This window comes from Plectropomus leopardus, chromosome 13 (assembly GCF_026936395.1).
Source record: "Plectropomus leopardus strain MGB_pleo_1.0 chromosome 13, ASM2693639v1, whole genome shotgun sequence".
Classification (NCBI taxonomy): Eukaryota; Metazoa; Chordata; class Actinopteri; order Perciformes; family Serranidae; genus Plectropomus; species Plectropomus leopardus.
In genome coordinates this window covers 22,721,323-22,747,316 of record NC_142188.1, presented here as the reverse complement: position 1 = coordinate 22,747,316, position 25,994 = coordinate 22,721,323, and the positions used below count along the sequence as shown (strand labels likewise).

The 25,994-nt window shown below is 38.9% G+C and overlaps 1 protein-coding gene across 4 annotated transcripts; it reads left to right on the top strand.

The window, feature by feature from the left end:
* The first annotated feature begins 657 nt into the window (after nt 1-657).
* On the top strand, nt 658-25,435 carry tmem63ba (transmembrane protein 63Ba). Of its 4 annotated transcripts, XM_088086120.1 has the most exons (25): nt 658-974; nt 9,641-9,862; nt 10,014-10,093; nt 12,174-12,215; nt 12,513-12,575; nt 13,394-13,484; nt 13,581-13,618; nt 13,745-13,887; nt 14,874-14,925; nt 15,035-15,143; nt 15,250-15,320; nt 16,384-16,464; nt 16,623-16,746; nt 17,323-17,456; nt 17,571-17,708; nt 18,804-18,957; nt 19,146-19,252; nt 19,357-19,443; nt 19,561-19,626; nt 20,300-20,462; nt 21,345-21,450; nt 21,648-21,815; nt 21,929-22,044; nt 22,154-22,225; nt 22,380-25,435. In XM_088086120.1, exons 2-25 carry the CDS (start codon nt 9,665-9,667, stop codon nt 22,557-22,559), a joined length of 2,583 nt encoding a protein of 860 aa, XP_087942246.1. In that variant the 5' UTR covers nt 658-974; nt 9,641-9,664; the 3' UTR covers nt 22,560-25,435. The 4 variants fall into 4 exon arrangements, with proteins under 4 accessions (XP_087942246.1, XP_042357615.1, XP_087942245.1 ...); XM_042501681.2 differs by lacking the exon at nt 12,513-12,575 and having other exon boundaries at nt 659-974; XM_042501682.2 differs by lacking the exons at nt 658-974; nt 12,513-12,575 and adding an exon at nt 2,227-2,517.
* The last annotated feature ends 559 nt before the right edge of the window (nt 25,436-25,994 follow it).

Genomic DNA, 25,994 nt, shown 5'->3' with positions numbered 1-25,994 from the left:
AATTACCTCAAACTCATTCTAAAGTACAGTATTTGAGTAAATGTACTTAGTTACATTCCACCACTGTATGTAATGTCACTAAGTGTGCATGTGTAGCAGAGAGAATCTGAGTTAGAGGCTGCAGACTGCAGCCTCTCCAAAAAGTAGGTCAGCTCGTCCCCCTTCCCTTTTTTTGATAGTTTTAATAATTCACTTTTGAAGTGTTTTTATTAACTGAAAAGAGTTATTATTAAGAGAATAAATTGTAATACATTTTCATACATCCTACCGTAATTTTTACCCGCATTCATTGCTCATTACTAATTCCTTTTTTTCCCTCCACAGACACTTCCAGTTTAAAATTATTTTTGCTTAAATAATTATTAATAAATAAATCCTGATTTGCTTTTGAACCACGTCTCTGTCTTGTAGTGCTTGAACCTGTGTTTGCTTAGAACTGGGTAAAACTCCTTGGGTGAAAGTCCCTAAGGTGGCGTTGTCTGGCTTGCAATTTGTATCATTCTGTTACAGCCCCTTTATAATATAAAAGTACCCACCACCACGTTGCCACACATGCATTTATTCTTTGCAAGCTGCACAGTGAAGCTGCGGCGATGGCGCACAGTACAAAGACGTGTCGCCTCTCTATGTGGTATATTTCTGTTGACGTCACGCAGTAAGCCTCCCGTCGGACTGGTCGGTTTAGCGATAGTTGTCCAACTGGCTGACAGACACAACCACAGCAACTCAGACTTGTCTATCACTACTGCAAGCAAGACCATTTAACTGACTAGCTCTGGCTGGTTAGCTTTCGTGTTATGACCAGGGAAGTTGAACGAAACCCACTTTAATGTGAAAATCAGCCGACAGTCGTCAGAGAGCGTCCACCTGTTATTTGCTATATCGAGGAGCTAAGTTAGCTAACGTTACGGTTGACTGTTAGCTCACGTTAGCCAATTGTATTTCTTTCTCCTCCTGCTGCGTATCATAGCAAGGTAAGTTGTTTTTTTTTTTAGTTATTTATGTATTATCTCTGCGTATTTCATGACAAGGGGTTTTTGCGGCAGCTAACCGTTAGCAACTTCGCCGGTAAACTTAATAATTGCTGTCCGAACAATAACCGAGTAAACACACCCCGTTACCATTAGCGGCGAGCTTACTGACAGACTGTTAACGAGCTCAGACAGCAAAAAGTATCATAACTGAGCTAATATGCCAGTCATTGGTGGTGAGTCTTGTTTTGTTTTGAAAGGGCAAAGTGGCATTCATTATTATTTTATCGGTTTCGACTCTCGAGCCACAAGCCCCAGATTAAGTTCGCCAGCTGGTCGTCATCCGACACTTTAATGTTTGGTTTGTTGTTCAGACATCGTTCGTGTTCTTCTATTCATGGCAGATCAATAATGAGAAGTTTTAATATTTTTCACAGAGATCAGCTGCAGGGAGATTGTCTGTCATGGGCGTAAAGAAACTGATATTAGACAATGCCGTTACAGTTTTAATGTTTGTCTACTTAGCTATTTGGAGAAAGAAGTAGAAGTTATGTTCCGATTCAGAAGTTAAAGGGAGAGTACAGGGAAGTTTGCAATGCTTAATGACCGATTCTGACCATGTGCACCTCCTACTGTGGTAAAGGCATGTTTTATTTTAAGCCATAACGTTGTTTAAAAACCTATTTTAAAATTTGTGAAGCTTTCATGTCCTATTTGTGAAAATGCCTAAAAGGGAGATTTCACTGCCCTTTTCACATGTAGACCACACTGAACCAGGCCCAGATATAAAACTACTGCACTTGGATAGGTCAAATCTGGACTACATTAGTCCAGAGAGGCTACATATTATGTAAAACACAGTGTCAGATTAATGAAACCTTTATTCTCTCTGAGAAAATGTAAGAAAAAAATGGAGATTTTATTGCATTTTTCAGATGTAGACCATATAAAACCAGCTCTAGATTAAAAATAATTAGATGGGCCAGATCTTGACTAGATTAGAGAGGCTAGAGATGATTTAATACAGTTTCAGATTTGTGAAACCTGCGTTTTTACACAAATAGAATAAAGGTTTCACAAATCTGAAACTGTGTTTTAAACATATTTAGCCTCTCTGGGATAATCTCATCCTCTCATCCAGATTTGACCCATGCAAGAATAGTGGTTTTCAAGAGACCTGGTTCAGTGTGGTCAAAATGTAAAAAAAAAAAAATGGTGGGTGGGTGGGTTCAAACATCCAACATGATTTCATCACAGCAGGAGGTCCAAAAAGCTGAGAATTGGTTGTTAAGCATTGCAAATTACATTTCCCTTAACTCTCCCTGTAACTGCAGAATTTGAAGCTAACTTCAGCGTTGTGTTTTTGACACACCTGTAGATATCCAGCACAAGATCAGTAATTCCTTACATATCTTCACCATCTAAAACTTGAAGTTGAGCAACGCTGTATTGAGAGAATCTCTCGACAGGTTACACAGTGTTACACTGACATCGGCTTCATCATGGACTGATGACTACACGCAGCTTGGCTGTGACAGCTAATGCTGTAAGTGTTTCCTTGTGCGTAGCCTGTAAAGGGATGAACATGAGCTAACTGCTAGCAGTTTTCATATTTTATCCATGAGCCTTGCTGTGGTTCAGTGACATTAATGAATATTGATGGAAAACCTGTCAAAGAGAAATATCAGTCTGACATCCTTGTGTTCACCGATTTCGTACACAAGAAAGCCATTGAGCCTCATAGCTTAACTCTGGTCATACATATGTGGTATTATTAATTTATAAATCACCCAAACAATTAATTGATTGAAAAGCTTTGACAGTTTGTGGTACGGATCCACAGTATTGGATTTTTTGCTGGTATCCAATATTTTGACATACAATATAACAACTCAGTTAGCCACTAACCAATACTGATATTGGTATCCATTTTTTTCCCACCTAATGATGATCACCAAGTCTCTTCTGTAGTGGCATTAACATCATATATAAACATACTCTTATCGTAATCAGCCATCAGCAGATGGAGACATGAAATACAATGCTTTTCAGTGTACGTAATATTCATTCATTTTTCAAAATAAGACAACACTTCAAGTTAGGGCTGATGTTTTTGCACATGTTCACTTTGTCCAAAAAAAAAAATGGTTTGTGAAAATCAGCATGTTGGCCAGTTCTGATATTTCATTTTTAAAGCCAATAGCAGCTGATACTAATACATGCCGATATTGTCATGCATTTCTAGTTTGTGGTCTTTTAGATTTAAATCAGTTCAGGATTCCCTTTACAATCAACAGTTAAAAGAGAAAATGAAACACACAACTCCTGTCTTTTTAAGGTAGAAATCAATCAGTAACAGTTGTCAGATTACTTTTACAGAGATACTGTGATAAGTTAGATTTAAACTGACTTAATGCTGTTGACTTTGAGATGAGAAGCTAGGAGCACTTGTGTTCTGTTTAGTATAATAGTCCTTTATCATATAGCGGCATCTTTAATTTGTTGTCTATCAAATGTTAATGTTGGTATGATCTCCTCTCTATTGTTAATTTTTCAAAATTTTTGCCATAAACAAGTGATGATTGTATACGTGGGGGAGGAGGCTCCAATATTTAATATTATTCCTTATTTCCTATTTTTCCTTCTGCTTGTGGTTACAAACTTGCTGTGACACGATTACGAAACCGTACTCTGATATCGTCATAATCTGTGATAATCAAAGCTCAGGCGCCGTGCAGCTGTCAATGATTTACAAGCTAATACCAACAAGGCTACTATGTACAAATCTGCATTATCAGCCTTCAGAAGTGTCAGAGAATTCATGCATAAGCATAAGTATGACATTGTTGTGAAGCAGGTGAATAAAGCAGTCAGTGTTAAGCAGGTTTGTGAATGGCCTCATAATGTATTCAAAACAGTGTTTAGATAAAGCAGTAGTACTTTAAAATGCAAGTAGAGAAAGATTTCATTTTAACAAATGTATTTTGAAATATGTAGTTATTGTTTACACAGGCCAGGTATTTTTGGCACCTTCCCTCCTACCTATTCTTTGTTTCTTGTTTTCACATTACTGATAAGTTTATCAATAGGGCTGGGTATCGGTACAGAGTAACAATTAATATTGAAACATCACCAGTCAAATGATACCTGCATGTGATCCTTATTGTACCCAGATCTAGAAAAAGACTCTTTTTATGTTTTTTTCTTCATCGCAAGTGTTCTTCAGTTTATTGAGATGTGTGATTGGCACACTAGTGCAGAGGCTGCAACCATACAGTCTGTGGTGTGGTGAAATCGAGCGTGGTGTATTTGATGGTGTTGGCAGTTCAACTCGCCAAGAGGCCACCAAAGAACTCAAAAACATGGCTATACTACAGCCTGTGTCATCTGGCAGCCTGTTAGGCAACCAAATGCTTCCATCAACATGTAGGATACTAAATGAAGGAGAAAAAAGGTATCAAATAAAGTGCTGTATCACTTTAACGGCTCCCATGGATCCTTAAAAAGTCTTAAAGTCATTGAATTAATTAGTCTAAAAATAAGCCCTTAATTGGCATTAAAATGTCTTAAATGAATCTTTTCAAAGTCTTAAAAATGCTCAGACATAGCATGGGAAATGGGTTTTAAGGTTTTTTTTTCTGTAAAATTTAAAAATAACGGGTAACATCTTTTATTTTATTTCATTTTATTTTAGATTTATTATATTTTATATAAATAAAATCTGCCAAGTTCCTTTCACAGAGACATCCCCAAAAAAGTGTTTTTTTTATGTTACAATAAAAATTTGTGCTAAATTGTTCCAAAGAAATTTATGTCAATTTTGGTTGTCAAACCTTGCCTAAAGCTGTAGGTACCCTGTTTAAGGGTACTCTTACTGGAACTGTTATTGTTATTCCCGTTAAAAGGTGATGATGGAGACTTGATCAGGGTACGTATTTTTAATGATGTATAAGGTTCCCCAATTTCTCAGTTTTGAGATCAATAAAGTATATCTATCTATTTATATCTATCTATAAGTATGTGGTGTGTATTGTAAAAAAAAAAGAATGTGCCATCTTGCTGTCAGAGGTTTTATTAGATGATTGTTTTTAACCACTGGCTGTAAAAATCTGTCACATGTTTGTTTTCCTTGGCCACGAGTGAACATCTTAGTTGTTAGTGGAAGGGTTTAAGGGCTGCTTATATGTTTTTTGCAGGGAGGACACAGCTGTTTTCTTTTTTAATGGAATGGTCAACCACATAATCATAAATAACATTACACTGAATGTTTCTGTGCATTATCTGGATTATAGGTTAGTTTTTCGAACTTGATTAAAGAAAAAGTTTAACAAAATAGACTGAATTTACTGTCAGCACCCAATGTTTGTCTCTACTTTGTTTAATTTGATTTTATTTAATTGGGAAAAACAAGGTAAAGCATCTCAAGTTGCTGTTGATTGACAGTTGCTTACCTAATTTCTAGCCCACCGTTATAAAACATTAAGCAAAATCTGCTCAAATAATTAACTTATGAAGATTAAACGAATAATGACTCACATTGTGCAGAATTAAATACACGAGGTCATACGTGTGCTGTTGTGAATTGTAGATGAAAAGCATTTAGTGTTGTGCATTTCAGGGGCCAATTTCTCCACGCATTAAGGTAGAGGTACACAGTAAAAAAAACATTAGGATATTATCAGCATATAACATACAACACGTGGCTTCCTGAATGAACTTTAATAAGGCACTGTATTATATGGCATTTTCATTTCATTTGTCTTGGTAGACATTTGACTCCGATATTGTTTGTATAACTGGAAAAAAAATCCCTGACAATTTGACAAACCACATTGTTTTGCCTGTTTAAGCTGCAGAGCAAACAGTCCTCTCGATTCAAATGGACAAGCATGGGATTTTCTCCCCAGCTGCCTTCATCCCCTTTGTTTATTTGTATTTTGAGAAAGTGTGCCAGACTGATGGTACCATAGCAACTAGCATCAGGTGGAAAGGTGGCACAGTATTTCTGTTCCACTGAGTCATGCAAACAGTTACAAAACTGTTGCTGACACTGAGATAAGAAAAATTAAAAACAAGTTTTAGTCTAAAATACTTATTCTTTTTTCTTGTTCACCATATGTGCTCCTCTCTCTTACACCCTGAAAGTTTCAGGGAACCTTAACAGTCATACTTTAAAGACTGATCTAACCTCTGCTTATGAAAAAAACATAACAAACCAAAGCAAGAGAATCTGCAGTGTGATCAGAATATGCAATCCGATTATATACGTATATTTTGCCACAGTCTGTTTTTTCTTATCGCCCTATATGTTTAATTTTCCAAATACATTAGTGCAATGCATTTCAGCGGCTGACTCAGCTCTTGGATGCCAGATGTTCTCACAGTCTATTTCAGTTTTAAACTAAGGCTCAACAGAAAAAGAAAAGTAAAACCGGGCACTTTCCCTTCCCTTTATTGCAGTATTTAGTTACGTAACAAGTTAACACTGAACTTGTGTGATGCTGATTGACCCATAGTTTGCCTTCAGTGCTTTGCGCGAATATTCTCATCCTTGATTCCCGATTCCTGGCATTTATACCATATACGTTTTTAAATACTGACTACATAACTAAAGAAGATGCACAATGTACTGTACCAAAAGTAACATCTACAAGTGTTGTCATGAGCTGAAATGTGCTAAAGTCGTTTTCAAGATGTTGGTGTTGAATGTTAAACAGTCTGAACCGTGGCAATGGGTCCAGGATGTGCAGCAGTGTTGTTGAAGGCACAGGGGGGTATGTTGTGTCCTCCTTGGGTTGAGACCGATCCATTTGAACCCTGCGGTCTCTATCGGCTTATTGTTCGGCTCTGGCTGCGTCCCTCTCCAGTGATGTCACAGCATTCCAGGGAGCGGATAAATGAGTTAGTGTTAGGGCAGATGAGCAGCATCATGAATGCTGCTGGTAATAGTGGGTCGAAGGGCACAAGTATAGCAGCATAACTGTGTAAACACTTTTGCCCGCACTTACCAGACCACCTAGCACCTTCTCTAAGCCCTTCGTTCATTCAGTCTGTGTGTAACTTGAAACCGTTTTCAGTGTGACAGCCTGTAGATCAGGATGGGTCTATTTTTATAGGATGGAGGAGGCACTTGAGTTTAGAGGTTATTTGTACTCAACATCTCAAACCAATACGTTTTTGTATCACTTCTGCTCCACTTACTGTAAGCCAGTCAGAACTTTCTTATGTTTTGCAACTCCACGGCCACTGTATATGGTGTTGGGTATTTTGAAAGCTTATTTTATGACATGTATTGACATGGATGCAAGATAATATCGGCACATGATCAGCGGGTAGGATCAGCGAATATTTTTATGTATTTATTTAAATATTGCTAAGTGAACATGCACAAAACATTAAACCTAAGTTGAAGTATTTTTCTTAACTATCTTCTTATTCCTCTTATTCTTTCTGCTTTAATTATTAAATCCATTGAAAATCATTGTATTTCATCATGTCTCCATCTACTGGTGGGGCCATCACGATAAGAGTATGCATAAAATGATGCTATTTCCACTACAGAAAAGACCTGATGATCTCTAAAATCAGGTAGGGAAAAAGTGACTATATTGATATTGGTTATCGGCCAAATGAGTTGTTATGTATCAGCATATCGGATATTGGCAAAAACGCATCATCACCATGTATTGACAGTATTTTATCTAAGCAATACATTTTGCCTGCACTTAATATTTTCTCGGGAGTTTAAATGATCATTTAAGTCAGTTTCCTAAACCAAGAGCATCCCTTTCTGAGTCAATGAATGTGAACCTTAGTGTTAGGAGGACTCACCAGAGAGTCATTAATAAACCTGGGGATCGAGTTAATCACACTTCATTTGTGCTGCTTATCAGGGCAGGAGAAAGGACTATCTGGATTCACTGTTATTTTGGGATTATTTTACAACCACTCTGAATACTTGAGGTAAAGAGTGCACTGCTAAGATCAGTGGGGCTCTCACTTTGCTGCGATCAGGAAGTTATACATTTTTCATAGGACTTACTACACCTCATACACTATTCATGCTTTGTCAGTGTTTCCCATCATTATCCTTTAGGTAGCTTGCATCAGAGATAGGGCTGTATGGCCCAAAAATAATACCACAATATTTCATGGTATTTTTGCAAAAACAATATTCTTGGAAGATATGACAAAATACAAAAAATATATACAAATATTTTATTGATAATTTCAAGAGCATACAGTTGCAAGAGAATATGTGTATAGGTCTACATGTTGGCATAAATGTAACAGTTTGCCTTCAAATATTCAGTAAAAAATAAATTTAAAAAATGTTTTAATTTCTTAAGCTTGGCAAAAACAACAATAACCACTAACAAATACGCTCTCAGCCACGTTTGTTGTTGTAATGCACGATGGTATTACAAGATTATGTAATAAAGTTGTAATATTGCCATTATCATGATATGAATTTTTCTTATCATATTAAAAAGTATACTGGCAATATTGTGAATGGTATGATATGGCACATCCCCTAATCAGAGACTGGAAGGAAAAGTGTAAATTACCAGAAAGAAAGCCAATGTTAGGCTCAATCCAACAGGCCACTTCTCTTGAGCCTGGCTTGTCAGGGTTAGACACCTGGCTCCTAACCTTTTGACAATAAATGACACAACGCAATGTCATTGTAATGTCTCCAACCTTTCAGCAGCTGTCTGCAGCTTTTAGCTCTTTGTTCTCTGACTCGAACAGACTGTATGGATGAGTCACTGTTCTCATCAAACCCCAACACATGACTGTGCACAGCAGCATCTCAAACAAGCTCAGGCAAGCTTAGTGTGCGCTACCTGCCTAAGATAAAATAATTAGTAAACAAGTGACTGCTGAAGTTGAACATCTTGTATGTTAACCCTTTTTAAACCTGGGCAAATTAGTTTAAATGCTTGCAGAAACATGGGGAGAAGGCAATGAGTTACTTAACAAGACATGGCCCCAAAAAAAGCAAAAAAGGTAAGAAACAAATGAGAAATTACCCCAGAAAGTGCTAAATATATCATAACACCTTCGACACCTTTTAATAATTTGTAATAATAATTTGCCAAGTCCCCCCCCCCCGTCTGAATGCATCACAATAAAACTATCATCCATCCAAGTGTCAAACGGCTCAGAACTAACAGGACAGTAAATATTGAAATATTTTTTTCAGTTAGCTAGAAATCTCTTTAGTGTCGTTGCACTGGATGTTAATAGGTATTGGGAAGTGCTGGCTGGCACTGAATGTCTGTGTATGAACTTTGTAACAGTTATTTTTCTTGAACTCAGAACAAGTTAAACTATGCCATTTTCACAGAGTGGCCACAAATAAGGAACAGAAAGAGTACAGTGGTTTAAAACATGCAGGTTTCAAAATGCATGTCGTCAAAACGTGACTAATGACAAGACAGAAATTTCAGCCTCGGGACAGAATATCTGAATTGCATTGTTACTATTATGGTAGACTGTCATGTGATGTATGTTTGCTAGTGCTTCTTTGTGTCTAAGCACTTGGTGAAGATATTCCCCAGAATTTTTCCATGGTAGATATATACAGTGTGTGAGCAATAACACTACAATGTAATAGTAATAATCACCATATTAAGTGCTCTACGACTTTTGTATGTTCTTTACAGGTTATCAACATGTTGCAGTGAGTAATGATTCAAGTGTTGATATTAATGATGGCCATGTGGGCGGCGCAAGGATGCCCAAATTCAGAGAGCTGCCCAACGCCGAATCCAAATGTCACCTCCAAGGAGTATTGTTACACTGCCCGAATTCGCAGTACAGTGCTCCAGGGCTTGCCTTTCGGCGGGGTGCCTACTGTCCTTGCCCTTGACTTTATGTGCTTCTTGGTGAGTACTTTTCTTCTCAGCTGTCAAAACTGAGGTAAAATACTTCCAGAAATGTGTTTTTAAGTGATAAACAGTTCTGTTACTGTTGCGCTCTCTTAAATGTAAATAAAGGGACCAGAGGTGTTGATGGACACTGTTTATCTTTCTGTAGGGGCTGCTGGTTGTGTTCTCCTTCTTGAGAAAAGTAGCATGGGACTATGGGCGCCTCGCTCTGGTGACTGACGCTGACAGGTAAGTAAAATTCATTGGTCCGGACTGGACCAGTATCAAGACTATCAAGACTATCCAAAGCTTCCAAATTGTTTAGTACAGGGTGCTAACCTAAATAACCATCCAAAAATTGTTGTCAGCTAAAATAATTAATCATACATTTTTGATGTCTCTCAATTTTATTTTATTTTTTTACCTAAAATTGACTCTCTTTTTTACAAAGTAGTTTGAAATCTGTTGTGAAGCACAAAATAATTAATGTTGCAATTTTGGAAAACGCACTGTTCAACATCTTGATAACTGTTCCTCATGTGATGTCAGGCTGGTTACACACAGTTTTAGGAGAAATAAGCATGTAACTTTAACCAAGGATTAGATGTGTGTATTAAGCAGTAAGTCAGGGACCTGCACTTAACGCCCCTGCTTGATACAGCTCCAGTGTTAGCTAGATATGATTTGTCTACAGTCATAAAATGGTCAAAAGAGTCAAAATGTGACAAAGGACTTGTCAGCATTTACACGTTAGCATCTCAGAGGCTATAAGCCATTCGGGCTGGTGACCCTTAGTGATTTATCTGCAAAAGACACATTTTATCAGGATTTGCTGCTTGGTGGTTATTTATTCTAGATTCTAGTTGAGACTGAAAATTTCAGTATCCTTGCTCTTAGGGTGGTGTTGGTTTTCTGACGGAAGCCGACATCACAAGGATGGTACTCCAGACAGGAAGTTAGCGTCAGCATTTCCCCTATAATGCACTCCTACACAGCCATGCTTTGTCACGTGTTACATGGTTTGTTCACTTTGAGATAAAAAGACCAGACTCCAGTTGGAATAAAACTGAAATGGATGAAAAAGAAACAAATGATTAGTGTTTATTATTGATTTAAATATACCTTTAGATCCATTTCCCAGAACACTTTAAAGACACTGTTTGCATAGAAGCCCCATGGACTGTCATTATTATATGATGATATTCAGACAGATATATTGGGATAATTTGACACTGACGTCTGCACACTGATTGAATAGTGAGAATTGTTGTGGAAGCAGCCAAAGAGGAGCCTGTCAACAAGGACTTATTCCACTGCTGCTTTTAAACTGAATGAATCTGGAGGTGAATCAAGAGGGCCGATAAAGTTAGGGAGAGAGGGAGTTAGACGTTGCCACAGACCTCTTTAAATGTGAACTCAGAAAGTACATGACACAGTGCTCCATCACCTACATCCCCCCGCTGCGTTTGTGTGATGTTGCAGCTTCACTATTTTTGCAGCTGAGCTGTGAGCAGAGAATGGGGTTGCAGCGTGGTGGGAGGATGGGAGGGGGGTGGCAGCATGGGACACTTTTGTAACGGACAGGAAATGTATTTTGTTGGATGTGTTAGAGTTAAGCAATATCACTACTTTGAAGTGGAATAATAATTATAACGCTCATGTATCCTTTGTACTTTTATTACAGTGCTACACAAAGTGGATTTAGGTGCAATTTCTGAAGACTTATATTAGTTTGTTTACTTTGTAATTTTGTTGGAAAAACAAGTGCTGCACAAAGTTGAATTAGAAGCAATTTCTAAAGACATTTTAGTCTATTTACCTTGTTATTAAATTTAAAAAAAAAAAACAAAACAAATGCTTCACTAAGAGGAATTGTGATAACAGCCATATAAAAATAATTTAAGTTTGTTAATTTTTTTTATATAGAAAAGAAAAACCCCTATTGGAGACATCGCTCTTGTATTGCATTTCAGAGCTAATAAATTGTCAAGCGCGTACACTGGGTTGATTTTAATAACTAAAGTGTTGAATTTTGAATAATTCAGCTGTATCATCCAGGTAAATACAAGTATTTGGTACTGGCAGACGCTCAATATCAAATGACTCAGACTGGAATCAGGGGCAAAAAAACTTGATCAGCACATCCCTACCATAGGCCATAAGTGCTTGACTGTATAATGTATACCAGAGTGAATAGAAACCTTCATTGGTATGCCTCTGGTGTAATATGCCTCCCCAGTTTTTCTCTAAACCAGCACCCTAACTGGCCAACAGGGCCGTTTCCTCTAAACTAAGCTGAATGGCTTTGTTTTGCTTCTCTTTTCACCAGGAGAATGGATCAGCGATACAGTCGCCTGGATGATCGGGAATAGTATGTTATCTCTCCATACCGTAGACTCACCGCCTTCCACTTCTCTCCTTTCCCCTCTCTGCAGTTCACCTAACTCATAACTCTTGTCCACTCTGCCCAGGCCGCTGTGGGTTTCAGCCTGTTTTTCACTCTTGATGTTTTTTCCCCTCCTCCTCCAGGCGTTTCCCAGTGCCAGGCTCCTAATTATTCTCCCTCTCCTTGTCACTCTTATACTTCTGCTGTTGAGTTTGCCTGTCCTCTGTCACTGTCCTAATCAGATCTGTGTGTTCTAATCTGTGTATTGACCTCTTTATGAAGCACGGACTTCTTCTGTGTGAGCGCACCGCATGAGCCGCACAGAGAGGATGCTTACAGGGAGAGGTAATGCTTCCCTGATCTGCTGTTGTTCATAGACAGGCCCTGACATGGTGCAGCTACAGTACATCCTGTCTGCTAGAGCTCAGAGGAGCCATTCTGACTTCTCACAGGAATGTGCGAGAGGAAGACTGCCGGTGCTTTACAGCCGCAGGCTCTCTACTCATTCCATTAGAGATCTCTTAGAGCCCTGGGTGATATCATCCTTTCATTTAGTATTGGACACTGAACCAGAGTTGGGATTCCAGCAGAGCCTGGGTCCTCTTGATATTTTCAAGTTACATATAAATGGACACGACCTTCCTAGGGAGCACAATCGAATGTGTATACAGTATAAAATGAAGTTTGAATGTTGTGTTTTATACACGGGAGTTCCTGTGGCTCTGCTGGACAAACCTCCATCAATCCGCCTCTTCGTTATCTCTGGGTTTCTGATGTTTCATGTGAATGTTCTTCTCTGTAGAGCTTTACCTTCTAACTTTTTATAGCAACCTTCCCTCTGACAGTGATGGTGTACTCATCTTGTGTAAAGTAGACTTCTAATGGTGCATGAAATGTGGCTGCAGAGATTGTTCCTGTGGTTTGACTGTGGTAAACCAACCCAAATCCTGTGTCCCACCCACAGAGGATAAACAGGGGGGAATCTCCTCAGCCCATTTCAGGGCATGTGTTTGTATGTGTTTTGTGTTGACATCTTTTTCCCAACTGTTGGTAAACCCACTGTCCCAAGGCACAAAGAGCTAACATCCTGTTATGCTGCACGGTGACGCTAGGTAGTTATGTAATCTCATGCAGATACTATGTGTTGTTCTCTCTGCACACAGCGTGGCTTCTGCCTTGACTTCGGATACGACAGAACGGTATGAGCGCCTCACTTCAGTTTCCAGCTCTGTGGACATTGATCAGAGAGACACAGTAAGTGTGCCGTCATTCTTACAGGATAAAATATTGTCATTTTACACAGGGTATACTGTATGTTGCGTGTGATAACCGGTACACCTTCTTTTATAGGGCTTCTGCTCCTGGCTGACTGCCATCTTCCGCATCAAGTGAGTCACCCTCCTCGAAACATTTTGGACATAGATGGAAATTTCACTTTAAGTTTAGTAAGCATTTCACTATTTTTTCTTGTTTTCTCTCAAGTAGTTGACTTTGTTGGTGTGTTTTCTCTGTAGGGATGAGGAGATACGGGAGAAGTGTGGGGAGGATGCAGTACATTACTTGTCCTTTCAGCGCCACATTATTGGCCTGCTGGTAGTGGTGGGCGTGTTGTCTGTGGGCATCATCTTACCCGTTAACTTCTCGGGAAACCTACTTGGTGAGTCGATTGGAATTAACTACCAGGGGACCCCGGGGAATTTCGAAAATTATAATGTTAAGCTCCTGTCATTGTTTGACTAAGTAATGCTGCTCTTTTTTCCCATTCTCCTGTTACCTGTTTTGAGGCATTTTCCTTTCTACTTACTCAAATAACCTTCCCATGAACAGAAGTAAACAAAGCTTTGCAACTTTCGGTAGCACATATGCCCAAAAAATTTCACAAAATGGTGTTACCTGAAGTACTGTGTTTTTATTCTGTAAAACAAATAAGAACAGATAAAGTTAATATGTTAAATAAATTATATTTATTATTTTATTATTTCTGAGAAATTGGGCTGCGTCCATATAAAAATGTTCATTTGTCATTTGTGTCTAAATGGCTCGACATGGAGCCTGGGCGCTGCACTCCTGCTTGTTTCTATACATGGTTCCCACGGTCATGGAAAACCTGGAAAAGTCACTGAATCTCACAATCAGATTTTCAAAGCTTGGAAGTCATGGAATTAGTAAAAATCACTGACAGATTTGGAAAAGTCATGGAATATTTAGTGTGTAACAGTAATGTTCTGAACATAACGTGACACTTTTTTTCTGTATCTTTCAATGTAAGGTAGCTCTGATATGTGTCTATGTGACAACATTATGTTTGTTTCACCCCCTGTTCCATCTATCCCTTCATGTTTGCCCGTTAGCAGACATTATGTGTGAAGAGAGTTTGATTCTAACATGCAAGAAAAAAAAGTATTATGGGTCCTTGAGAAGTCATGGAAAAGTTTTGAAATTTTGTCCATGAAAATGTATTGGAGCCCTGTCTATAAACCACGTTTTTTACTTGTGCAGTGCTGCAGATTAACTAGAGTCATTGATTAATGGATGCTCAGTGTCAGCGATTATTCATTGCTTCTCTTTTGCTATGAAGCATGTTAGCTGAAGTGACTCCTAGTGATTAACAAGTGAATACATTTCTTTTATTTTTTTCTACAGAAAATAATGCCTATAGTTTTGGGCGAACCACTATAGCAAATTTGGATGCAGAGTAAGTAATTCTTTTACTGTCACTTTTATATACTGTACTCTGAAGTCTTACGTTGAGTCTTCACTTTCTGATGCTATCACTGAATTCCTTTTACCCTTTACTTCCTCAGTAATACACTACTGTGGCTGCACACCACCTTTGCATTTCTCTACCTGTTACTGACGGTGTACAGCATGCGACGGCACACCTCAAAGATGCACTACAAAGAGGACGACCTGGTGAGCTTCATGGTTTCATAAAGTGGCTGTTTCATACACTCCTGGTTATTGTACACACAATGTGAATGACGATGATAATTACTTCCCTATCTTCATTTCCCTGCAGGTGAAACGCACTTTATTTGTCAACGGAATCTCCAAATACGCAGAGGAGACTGAGATAAAGCAACACTTTGAGTAAGCACTTACTGTTGTCCTGGCTTCACAGGTAATATCTCACAATGCTTAAATCGGTCTGCTTGTGAAAATGGTACACTGCTCTGTTGACACGGCCAGTAAACAGTGTGGTAACTGTATTAAGGTGTATGAGAGCCGTGCCTTTTCCTGTTAAAAGCAGCCGTCTTGTGGTGGCCCATATGGCTGGGATCAGACAATGACAGGCCTATATGTGCAATTGTCTATAATAGAAGCCATATGAGCCAGATCATGTGAGTCATGTGTCAAGATGGTCAAAGACTGAGGAGGGGTGTTTGGCTCAACTCCTACTCAGCTAAACAGTATGAATCAAAATCTTGTCTTTGCGCTTGAACTGCAAAAAGACCTCCACGCTTGAGTAAAAAACAAAAAAACTGCAGTGAAGAAGAAAGAAAGCCCTTTACTGTTGTAGCTGTTGCATTCATACCTGTTTTTCAGATGTAAGTGTTATTGTGATGTGGTAGAGATACATCACCTACTGTTCATACCCTTTGCTGTTGTCAAGAGTGTGTAAGTTTAACCCTTTAACATCTGGATCAACATCAGTTTTCTTGTGCTGCTTTCAAGCTCCGAAACCTTAGAAATGTTGTTTTATTATTCTTGGAAACATGGGAAAAAAAAACATTACGAACAACTCGGCAAGAAATTTCCCACAAATTGCAAAAAATTTGTAAAAGGTCACAATGAAATGAAAGGACCTGAAACTTAGCTGTAAGGGATTGTTGAATATTATCATCAACAAGGGAAAACATTCCAGAAAACATCATTTATAATTCTTATAATGATATATTTAAAGTTATGTTACAGGCAAAAGAAGTAGTTTTTAGAACTCTTTAAAGGTAATTTTCTTTCTTTTTTTCTTTTCATTTTGCTTTTTTTCACATATTTTTCTTGTAACTTTTTCTTTTGCTTATTTTTGGGCGATCTCTTGTTAAGTCGTTTGTTGCCTTCTTCACATGCTTTTGAGAGGAATCAAGCCAGTTTGCTCAGATTACAAAGGGCTAAACTAAACTGACTTTCTCCCTTCCCACTCGTTTTGTTATAGGCAGGCGTATGAAAACTGTTCTGTACTGGAAGCTCGGATCTGTTACAATGTAGCAAGGCTGATGTATCTCAACTCTGAAAGGTAACAGTGTTTTAACCTTAAGTGTGTCGGTGTTTTATTTGCTTACTCTTTTATGGAATTTTGTGGTGGTATGAAGAGTCTTATTGGCTCCAAGATCAGAGCTTGTCTCGGTGAAGTAGTCCTCCCTCAGTCTGACACAGCTGACGTCTTGTCTGCAGGAAGAAGGCAGAACGCAGCAAGAAATTCTTCATTGACCTGCAGGCCAAGGAGCACATTACCACCATGATCAATCCAAAACCCTGCGGACACCTTTGCTGTTGCATCATCAAAGGCTGTGAGCAGGTCAGACTGATATATCGAAGCTTTATCTCAGATCAACACACTCCTGAAATGTGCTTACAAGGTGACACAGCCTTTTTTTCAGGGGAAGATAAAGAAAGTATCTATCTAATGGATACAATGGATTTAAAGAGTTTTGTGGAGAGTCAGGGCTAAACTGGAAAAACAAATGATGAGTAGTGTAACATGCAGGTACCTGCTCCTAGAAAAGCCATCAAGCCATATATTTCCACATCATCACTAAACTCCATCTGCAAATAATTTTGTGTATGGTAGCCAGTGTTTTTATTTTAAAAATGACTCGCCTTGTGCCAAGTGTTACATATATAGCTGAACTTTAAAGCTTCAGTTTTGTGTTTCTGATGTACATTAAGAGTAACAACAAAATGGCAATAAAAACAAATATTTACATTACATTTAATGTCTAAGTTTGAGTTGGTATATATAAAATTACATTAAGAGATAATTCTACAGCTGACCTTGTGTAGTGAGTGATATTCACTTTTCACTGCAATGTAAAATAATGCCAGTTAGGATTCAACTAAATGGAACATCATTTGTTTTCCTTGTCCTTCACAGGAAGAGGCAGTGAGCTACTATACCAAGCTGGAGGCACAATTAAAAGATGACTACAGGAAAGAGAGAGAAAAGGTTAACAGGAAGCCTTTAGGAATGGCCTTTGTCACTTTCCAGAATGAATCCATAACTGCCATGTAAGTACATTTGCATGTGGTATAGTTTTTGAATGTAAATGTGTAGATAATTTACTGTAGCTCTTGAACCACTGTAACCTGTGTTCAATGTTTTGGTGGATGTTTTCGTTTCAGAATCTTGAAAGACTTCAATGCTTGCAAGTGTCAGGGCTGTAAATGTCGCCGGGAACCTAAGAGCTCTCAGTTCAGCCCCAAACTCCACACACACAACTGGACTGTCAGCTACGCCCCTGATCCACAAAATGTCTACTGGTAAGAATACATTCAGGTCACATATTCTGTCCACAAACTGGGCCCAGTACACATTTATTTTTATGCCTCCGTGCCAGAGATAGCCGAGGACAGAGGCATTATGTTTTCTAATTGTCCGTTCAGCCAACCGGCGCAACCTGATGAACCTGATATCTCAAGGACACTTTGAGAGAATTTCTTCAAATTTAGCACAAACGTCCACTTGATGAGTGGACACATGATGAGCCGATTGGATTTTTGTGGTTAAAGGTCAAAGTTTAGGGTCACTGTAAACTGCCTGTCTGTCTCATCCTTGTGAACACATTATCTCATGGACACCTTCAGCAATTTTTTTTCAAATTTGGCACAAATGATCACTTGGGCTCAAGAATAAACTGATTTGATTTTGGTGGTCAGAGGTCAGAGTCACCTTGAATTCGTCTCATTCTTGTTAAAGCGTTTTCTCAAAAACACTTTGGGAATATTTCTTTAAATTCGACACAAACTTTCACCTTGACTCAACGTCTCATTTTCGTGAATGCAGTGTCTGAAGATGGACTTACGGGAGTTTCCTCGCTTAAAGTTCTGACAATTTATATTTAAGAGGTCAAAGTTCAACTGTGACATCATTATGTCCTGCAAAAACACTTTTCTGTCCATTACTTAGCATTATAACTCAGGAGCATAAGGGGAGACATTTGGTTAGACTGAACAGGTGACACTAATCTTGGGTATTCACCTTAAAACTGTGTTGATTGTTATTGATATAAATTGTAAGTGCAGCTTAACTGGTGTGCGTGGACATACAATCATATTGCAGTATTTCTAGTTTTCATTATTCATTACATAACTGCACCAGTTGAAAAGGGTAGATACATTTTGACAGAACAGAAGTACTTCATACAAATACCCAAAGGGAATTCTACAAACACAGACTTGTCTATTTGTGATACTCTTTATATCACATGAGACTTCACGCTACATTGAAGAGAGTTTCTCACTCCAGATGACGAACAGGTTTTTGAGCTGCAGTATCAGTTTACTGGCCAGCTGTGTCCATAACTGCGGGTCATCGCCCGGAGTCAATCTAACCGCTACATAACCTTCATCCCACAGGGAGCATCTGTCAGTGGGAGGATTCTCCTGGTGGATCCGCTGCTTGATCATCAACCTTGTCCTCTTCATCCTCCTCTTCTTCCTCACCACCCCGGCCATAATCATCTCCACCATGGACAAGTTTAATGTTACCAAACCAGTGGAGTACCTAAATGTGAGTGTTTCTTTCTTTCTTTCTTTCCTTTTGTTGAAAGAAGTGTGTCTTTATCATTGACATTCTGAGCGTTTTAGTCCAAGTCATCACAAGTCTGTGTACTGTTGCAGAGGTACAGGAATTCACTTCCCAATTCTTGACACAACATGTTTACCTCTCCTTAATCTGTCCTCAATGATAATCGGCAGAATCCGATTATCACCCAGTTCTTCCCCACCCTCCTCCTGTGGTCCTTCTCAGCGTTACTTCCTACCATCGTCTACTACTCTGCCTTCTTCGAAGCCCACTGGACCCGGTATGGTTTACACTATCTGCAGTTAATAATTAAGAGTCTTGTTGCCTTTGTTTTCATTTGAGGTTCAGGTTGTTTGAGTGTGTTCTGTCTGTGTTTTTGAACAGGTCAGGAGAGAACAGGACCACTATGCATAAGTGCTACACTTTCTTGATCTTTATGGTCCTGTTGCTGCCCTCTCTAGGACTCAGCAGGTACAGGATGTTTTCGATTTCTGCCCTGAAACACAGTGAAATGCGAAGCTGTACATGAATGCATTTTGTCAACCTAGAAACTTGAGCTGATTTCATCTTTTTCTTGTATTTTTGCAGTTTGGATGTTTTCTTCCGCTGGCTTTTTGACAAAAGATTCTTGGCAGATGCTAAAGTGAGATTTGAGTAAGTTGCATCATTTTATGGACATTTTCAATACAACTCTGTGGCGCTCGGAACAAAGCAGAACAGGATGAAAGGTTTAAGCTAAAGTTACCTACCAGTTATTAATGAATGTAACGTGAAAATCGAGTCATTTTGCAGTCAGTACAAGTTTGTTGGGGCCATTATATGACTCTGTTTCGTATGTTAGCTCTTGTGCTAATTTGACAGACCGGGAGGATAGTGACTCATAGACAATCCCTCCTTGCTGTGTCTAATCTATTAAATGCAGATACCAAAACAAATTCTTAGTTTTCTAATGTTAACTTTGAGTTAATAGTGTAATAATAATACTAATAATACATTTAAAATTGCAATTGTTTTCCATGTTTAATTCCTATTCTAATGTTTGTTTGTTTGTTGTTGCGATTACTCTATAATAATTTAATGTGAGTACTCAAATATGGAAGTTAATTAAAATGCCTTTGTTTAGCAAATACATAATGTAAGCAGTCCAGTTTCTTCACTGCCGTAACTCATTTAAATGTTGCTTAATTCATTCATATCGCAATACCCCAACTAGGTGTCATATGCCTATTTTGGACTTAGTAATTAATGCTTTTTAAACTTCAGTGTGAGTGTGACTTCAGTCTGATTCCACTTTTAGTGATGCTGACTTTTTTTGTTCACTCTTTAGGTGCGTGTTCCTTCCTGACAATGGAGCTTTCTTCGTGAACTATGTCATTGCGTCTGCATTTATTGGTAATGCCATGGACCTGCTGAGGATCCCCGGTCTACTTATGTACATGATCCGCCTCTGCCTGGCTCGCTCTGCGGCAGAGAGGAGGAATGTAAAGAGGGTAAGTGTGTCCCCTGCTTACCAAGTTAACATCATTTACCATGATAGAATAAGTAGTTTAGTTTAAGAATTAAAGGGATACTTTACCAATTTTCTAACCAGCTTTGTATCATAACAATGTGGGTAGTATGTGTAGATGAACTGTAGTAAACTCTCTAACATCTTACCAGTGCATAGAACTCTGCCAGATGACACAAAATGCAAAATCCAGCGTAGTTTCGCTGACTTGTGATGTTGCTCAAACATAAGGCTGTACTTCTGCATTTTCATGTGGCCACCCACCCATGCTACCACCACAGACATGAGTATAGAAGAGGATCAAGAGACAGACCCGCCCATCTCGCTGTCTCTCAAACTCCATTCGAAAGGTCAAACTAGGCATTGCTGGTTGAATATGCATATATGAGTTTGTGAACAGGAAATGGGCGCCACACTGATTCCCACATAGGGAAAATTGAGTCTGAAAAAATTAGATCAAACATTAAGCAGAGCGGATCAAATATAAACCAAGATTCTGTTACCGCATTCAATAGTTCTCGCCTCAAATGTTTTCAGAAACATGTTGTAGCTCACTGTTTAACTGCAGTACCAGACAGTTTGTTACCAGCCGGCTGCTATTGTGTCAAACGAAAGAGTGTGCATTATGTAACCCACAAACAGGAGTGTTTATCGCTCCAGTGCGGCGCAGTGTGTTCTTGTAGTTGTAGGTTTTCTGCCCTGCAAAATGCCATGGTAAGTTTCCTCGCCAAGACTTTGTCTTAAAAAATCTCTGCAATGATTTTAGGCTGTAAATATATTTTTTGCCTTTCAGCTTCACGTTATGTAGATATTAAAGTTAGGATGTTTCGAATTTCTTTAATATCCCATCATTGTGTCTTTATAGCACCAGGCCTATGAGTTCCAGTTTGGGGCGGCTTATGCCTGGATGATGTGTGTCTTCACTGTCGTTATGACCTACAGCATCACCTGCCCGATCATCGTACCTTTCGGTGAGTTCTGCCGTTTATCACCCCCACCTGCTGCTGTTACTGCTGTTTCACATCAGGTCGTGTGCTTATTACATTACTGCAGGAGGAACGTGCTGTAGGCAGGGAGCATTCAGTGGATCTGCTCTCTATACAGGAGCTTATCAGCAGGCCTAATTGGATTAGTTCCACTAATGGTTTTGTCTCCCTTCTCTGTGCAGGGCTGATGTACATGCTTCTGAAACATCTAGCAGACAGGTACAACATGTACTACGCCTATCTGCCCTCCAAACTGGACAAAAAGATCCATTCTGGAGCGGTCAACCAAGTGGTGGCTGCTCCTATTCTCTGTCTCTTTTGGCTTCTGTTCTTCTCCACTGTTCGCTCGGGTAAGACAAGGACTCCACCTACTGGCCACTCATGTCCCGACACACGGCCAAATTTATTTCCAGTGTGTCTGACACTTGTACCTGTTAAGTGTCCCTCCTTTTTCTTTCCCCAGGGTTTTCAGCTGCAACATCCATGTTCACATTCATAGTTTTGATCATCACAATCATTATCTGCCTCTCTCATGTCTGCTTCGGACACTTTAAATATCTCAGTGCTCACAACTACAAGGTAACAAGATAGTCACCATCGTGTGCACATTATGCTTCCTAAATTTACCAGTATTACAGACAAGCATCAGTTTCAGATGCTCATGTTAAATGCCTGTTTTCGGTCCTAGATTGACTTCCAGGATGTGGATGGGTTGGAGAATGGGCGTCCAGTGTGCATGTCTGCCGCCAACAAGGCAGGAGTACGTATTCAATCATTTTTATTTTATAACGGTATGAGCCTCAAGATCAAACGGTGGAAAGAGATGTCCATAGAGTCAAGATTTTATTGTGCGGAGAACTTATCCTGACACATAAAATATCAGACTTTGATGTTGTGTCTTTTTTCCCCTACAGCAAATGTACATTGCACTGGTACTTCAAGACCGAAATTCAGAGGAGGCTGGTTCAGGCAGCGGTGAGGACGACGGCCAGGGGTCCTCGCAGGACGAGGAAATAATCAATGTCGAAAATGGCCTGAATGAGGACTTCCAGTCTGGTGAGGACAGCCTCATTGATAATGAAGTGCGGCACTGATCCTGAACAGAAAAAAAATCCCCTAAGTTTAACTTAAGGAGTGCACTGAATATGTGAATTAAACTAGGAACTGAACCAACAGTTCTCCAAAGCATCTCAACCTCCATCGAGGGACTTTACACTAACATAAGCACACTGTCTACTAAGGATTTAATGGATTGTCGCTCAAGGATTCTTGCGTTTCCTTCCCTGGGTCTCAACAAACCACATTTTCTATCTGTGCAGAGGGAATCTACTCTGAGAAAGCACGGGCAGCGTCATCCTTCTGCCCTAATATAGCAGAGGCAAACCCCCAATACACTGCACATGGGCTCATGAAAGAAAGACACTAAATGCACAAATGAAGAATAGTTTGCCTTGTTTTGTAAGGGGAGTGTTATTCTGTCCGTATTTCCTTAACGTTATTGCACTTGAAAGAGAGGATCTGTCCTATAAGCTCAAGTTTCGCTAAGGTACTGTAGTACAGCATGCCTTCAAGTCCAAAGGATGGACTGATTGTCCTACATCCTTTGTATCTTTAATTGTCTGCACTAAATGCTTTCCCTGAATAAGCAGCTGGTGTGATAAAGGACGAGAGTTTTCCACCCCACCAGACAGCTCGGTCTGTGCAGACGTGATGGTCACAAAATAGTTCTTCCAAATCCATAAAAGCCTTTAAAAAAAAAAAACAAAGATGAAAAAAAAATCATTGCTACTAACACTCCTGATGCAATACAGCTATAAAACTCTGGATTTGTAAAATAGCCTTTTTCGACATGATATTTATTTTGGATTTTAAATGCTATCAAGCTTGATACATCCCTAAACTGTGGAAGAAGATAGTTCGTATCATGGCACACTACACGGATGGTGGATCTTTTTGGCGTTGAGTCTCTGAGCCTGTGTTGGGACTGCTGTTGGACTGCTGCTACTGATGCTATCCCCAGCAGGGGGAATTCCTTGCACAGCTGCTGCAGGAGGACAGGAGGCCAGGAGCCTGCTGATCCTGTTGTGTTGCTCAGCAGATGGAGAGAAAGGCCTTTTGTTTGGTTTTTTTTCTGGGTCAGCTTCATATGATACTCAGTGTGACTGGTTCTCTTTATCTGTTGTTTTTCCTCGTATCTTTTTTGTCCATATGTTTACCTCTTTAAGTAGAGATTTTCAAATTCAGTGTAGGTGGCTACTGAAAAACTTACAAATAAGCTAATCTATATCTTATTACTCAGTCTTCTGCCAGGTCAGCGTCAGTGTTTGTCATCTAAGTAGCATATTGTTCCAGTGGTCACTAAGCATTGTTACACTTTACCATTTGCAACTACTCAATGCTGAGTTGTAGATTGTTTAGCTCAAATTGTGCAATTTCGGTGATAACATATCAGCTCTTACGCCAGGCCACTTGAGAGAGTTACACTAGTAAATGAGGTGCACATCTATTTAAAGTCACTCATTTTTGAACCTCAACTTTATGCTATTGAATACAACTACGCCTTCCAACCAAAAGCAAAATGGAAAATATAGGCCTCTTCATTATGTTGCTTCTCAAATTGTTATCAAATAAACCTCCCCCCCCACAACCCCACTCTTGATTGTCAAACACGCTGATTTAATGTTTGTTCCTAATTTGCGACGGCCATATGAATCCACTTCTTTTCAGGTATCATACATATTTCAACAATACAAACATCAAGTCAAGTTCTTGATGTGAAACAAAGTGCCCTCACAGTTAAGACCTTACTCAGGATTTATAAGGCTTCTTTCTTAGTCAGACGACACTATGAGCTGCCCTTTAAACGTAAAGACGATTGTTGGTAAAGCAAGGCAAAGAGCTGCAGACAAAGTTCCACTAACAGCCTGCCACTATGGACCATTTATTGTTAATGGAATAACATAACATGAAAAATGTATTATCAGCTGCTCAGAGAACCATTGTGGGAAATGTGCACTAATCTTACTTTCACTTATATGATTGACGGAGAGAAGTGCGCCCCCTGTGGGTGTAATGACGACAATGGTGAGCCTACACTGTTTCCATAAATTGTCCATGGGTATAGCGGTACCACATATGGGCATACTATTATGGTACTAGAGAGAATCGTTCAACACCATAGAGTCTGGTGCTCTTCTAGTCATGATAAGGTGATTTTATTTTTTTATACCTCTTCATTTTTATACCTCTGAGATATCTTGAAGTCTCTGAATGTGTCCTGTCAAAATAACACTATACTAATATACTGTCCAACTCTGAAGGAGATGCCTAAAATCTCATCTTGTCTAATAACTCCAATGTATAAATGCTGAATGTAGGTTAATTCCCCAACTTTTGGTGGCTAAAGTACTTGTGTGATTGCTGTGTTTACACAGCTTCAAAAGGACGGTTCACCAGCTAACCATGAATTTTAAGTTTTATACTATAACAACTTGTGTCCAGTCCCATGTCATGGCATTTCATTTGACAACAGATCTGTTTGTCAGTCTGATGGTTATCAAGTTTTTCCTGTACTCTTTTGCTCATTCCAAGTCTAGGATCCTTGTGGTAATGATAGTTTATCTTTATAAGGTCTGTGTAGACAGTGGGACTCAATTAAAATAAATGGGCTTTTTTTGCAAACAGCCAAGCACTTTCTAATAGAAGTTCTCAGTTTGTTTCTAAAATGTATTCAGAATGGGTAGGAAAATGTCTCTGCGTCTCATAACTGTGCACAATTAGAATGTGTTTTTGTGTGCTTTGCCTTTTTATAGTTTTACATTTTTCTAGGTAGCAAGAGTAACAATAGCAGATCTCAGCATTTGACCATTTCATTTTCTAATTCTTTCCAAAGGGCCATCTGTACAACAGATATATACTGTGTATATCTGTACTTCTCCCTCTTTGAACAATAAATCTGTATTTAATCAAATTTGTTGAAAGTTTATTTTTGAACTATCCCCTGGTACAGTCACTTAAATCGAAAATGCATTTTACCCTCACATAAAACAAACAATTAAGCAATAGAATGTCTAATTTAATACATTGCTGCTACATACTGGTGCAGTACAATCAGTAGTTTATGGTGGTTAATGTAAGCAATCTGAAAGAGCTTAATTTTGCTTGTGACTTCTTCAAGCAATATTTGTGTTCCAAATCCCTACTTAAAATTATTTTACAGAGGAATATATATATATATATATATATATATATATATATATATTCTGTTGTTGCTTATTTTCTGGAAATTTTCTTGTAACTTTTTTTTTTTTTTTTCACTTATTTTTTTCATATCTTCTTAGGTTGGCAGTCATGTGTTTGGAAGAAATAATGCCAAGTTGCTCAGGTTTTAAAGGGTTAACTATCTTTATCATGCTACCTCTCTTCTTTGGGAAACACTCGCGTAAACTCAATCGTAGGTTGTAACGTGAAACATGTTATCAGAAAAGACATATGCGTAGTTAGGGCCGTATTTAGTTGGGGGGGGGGCG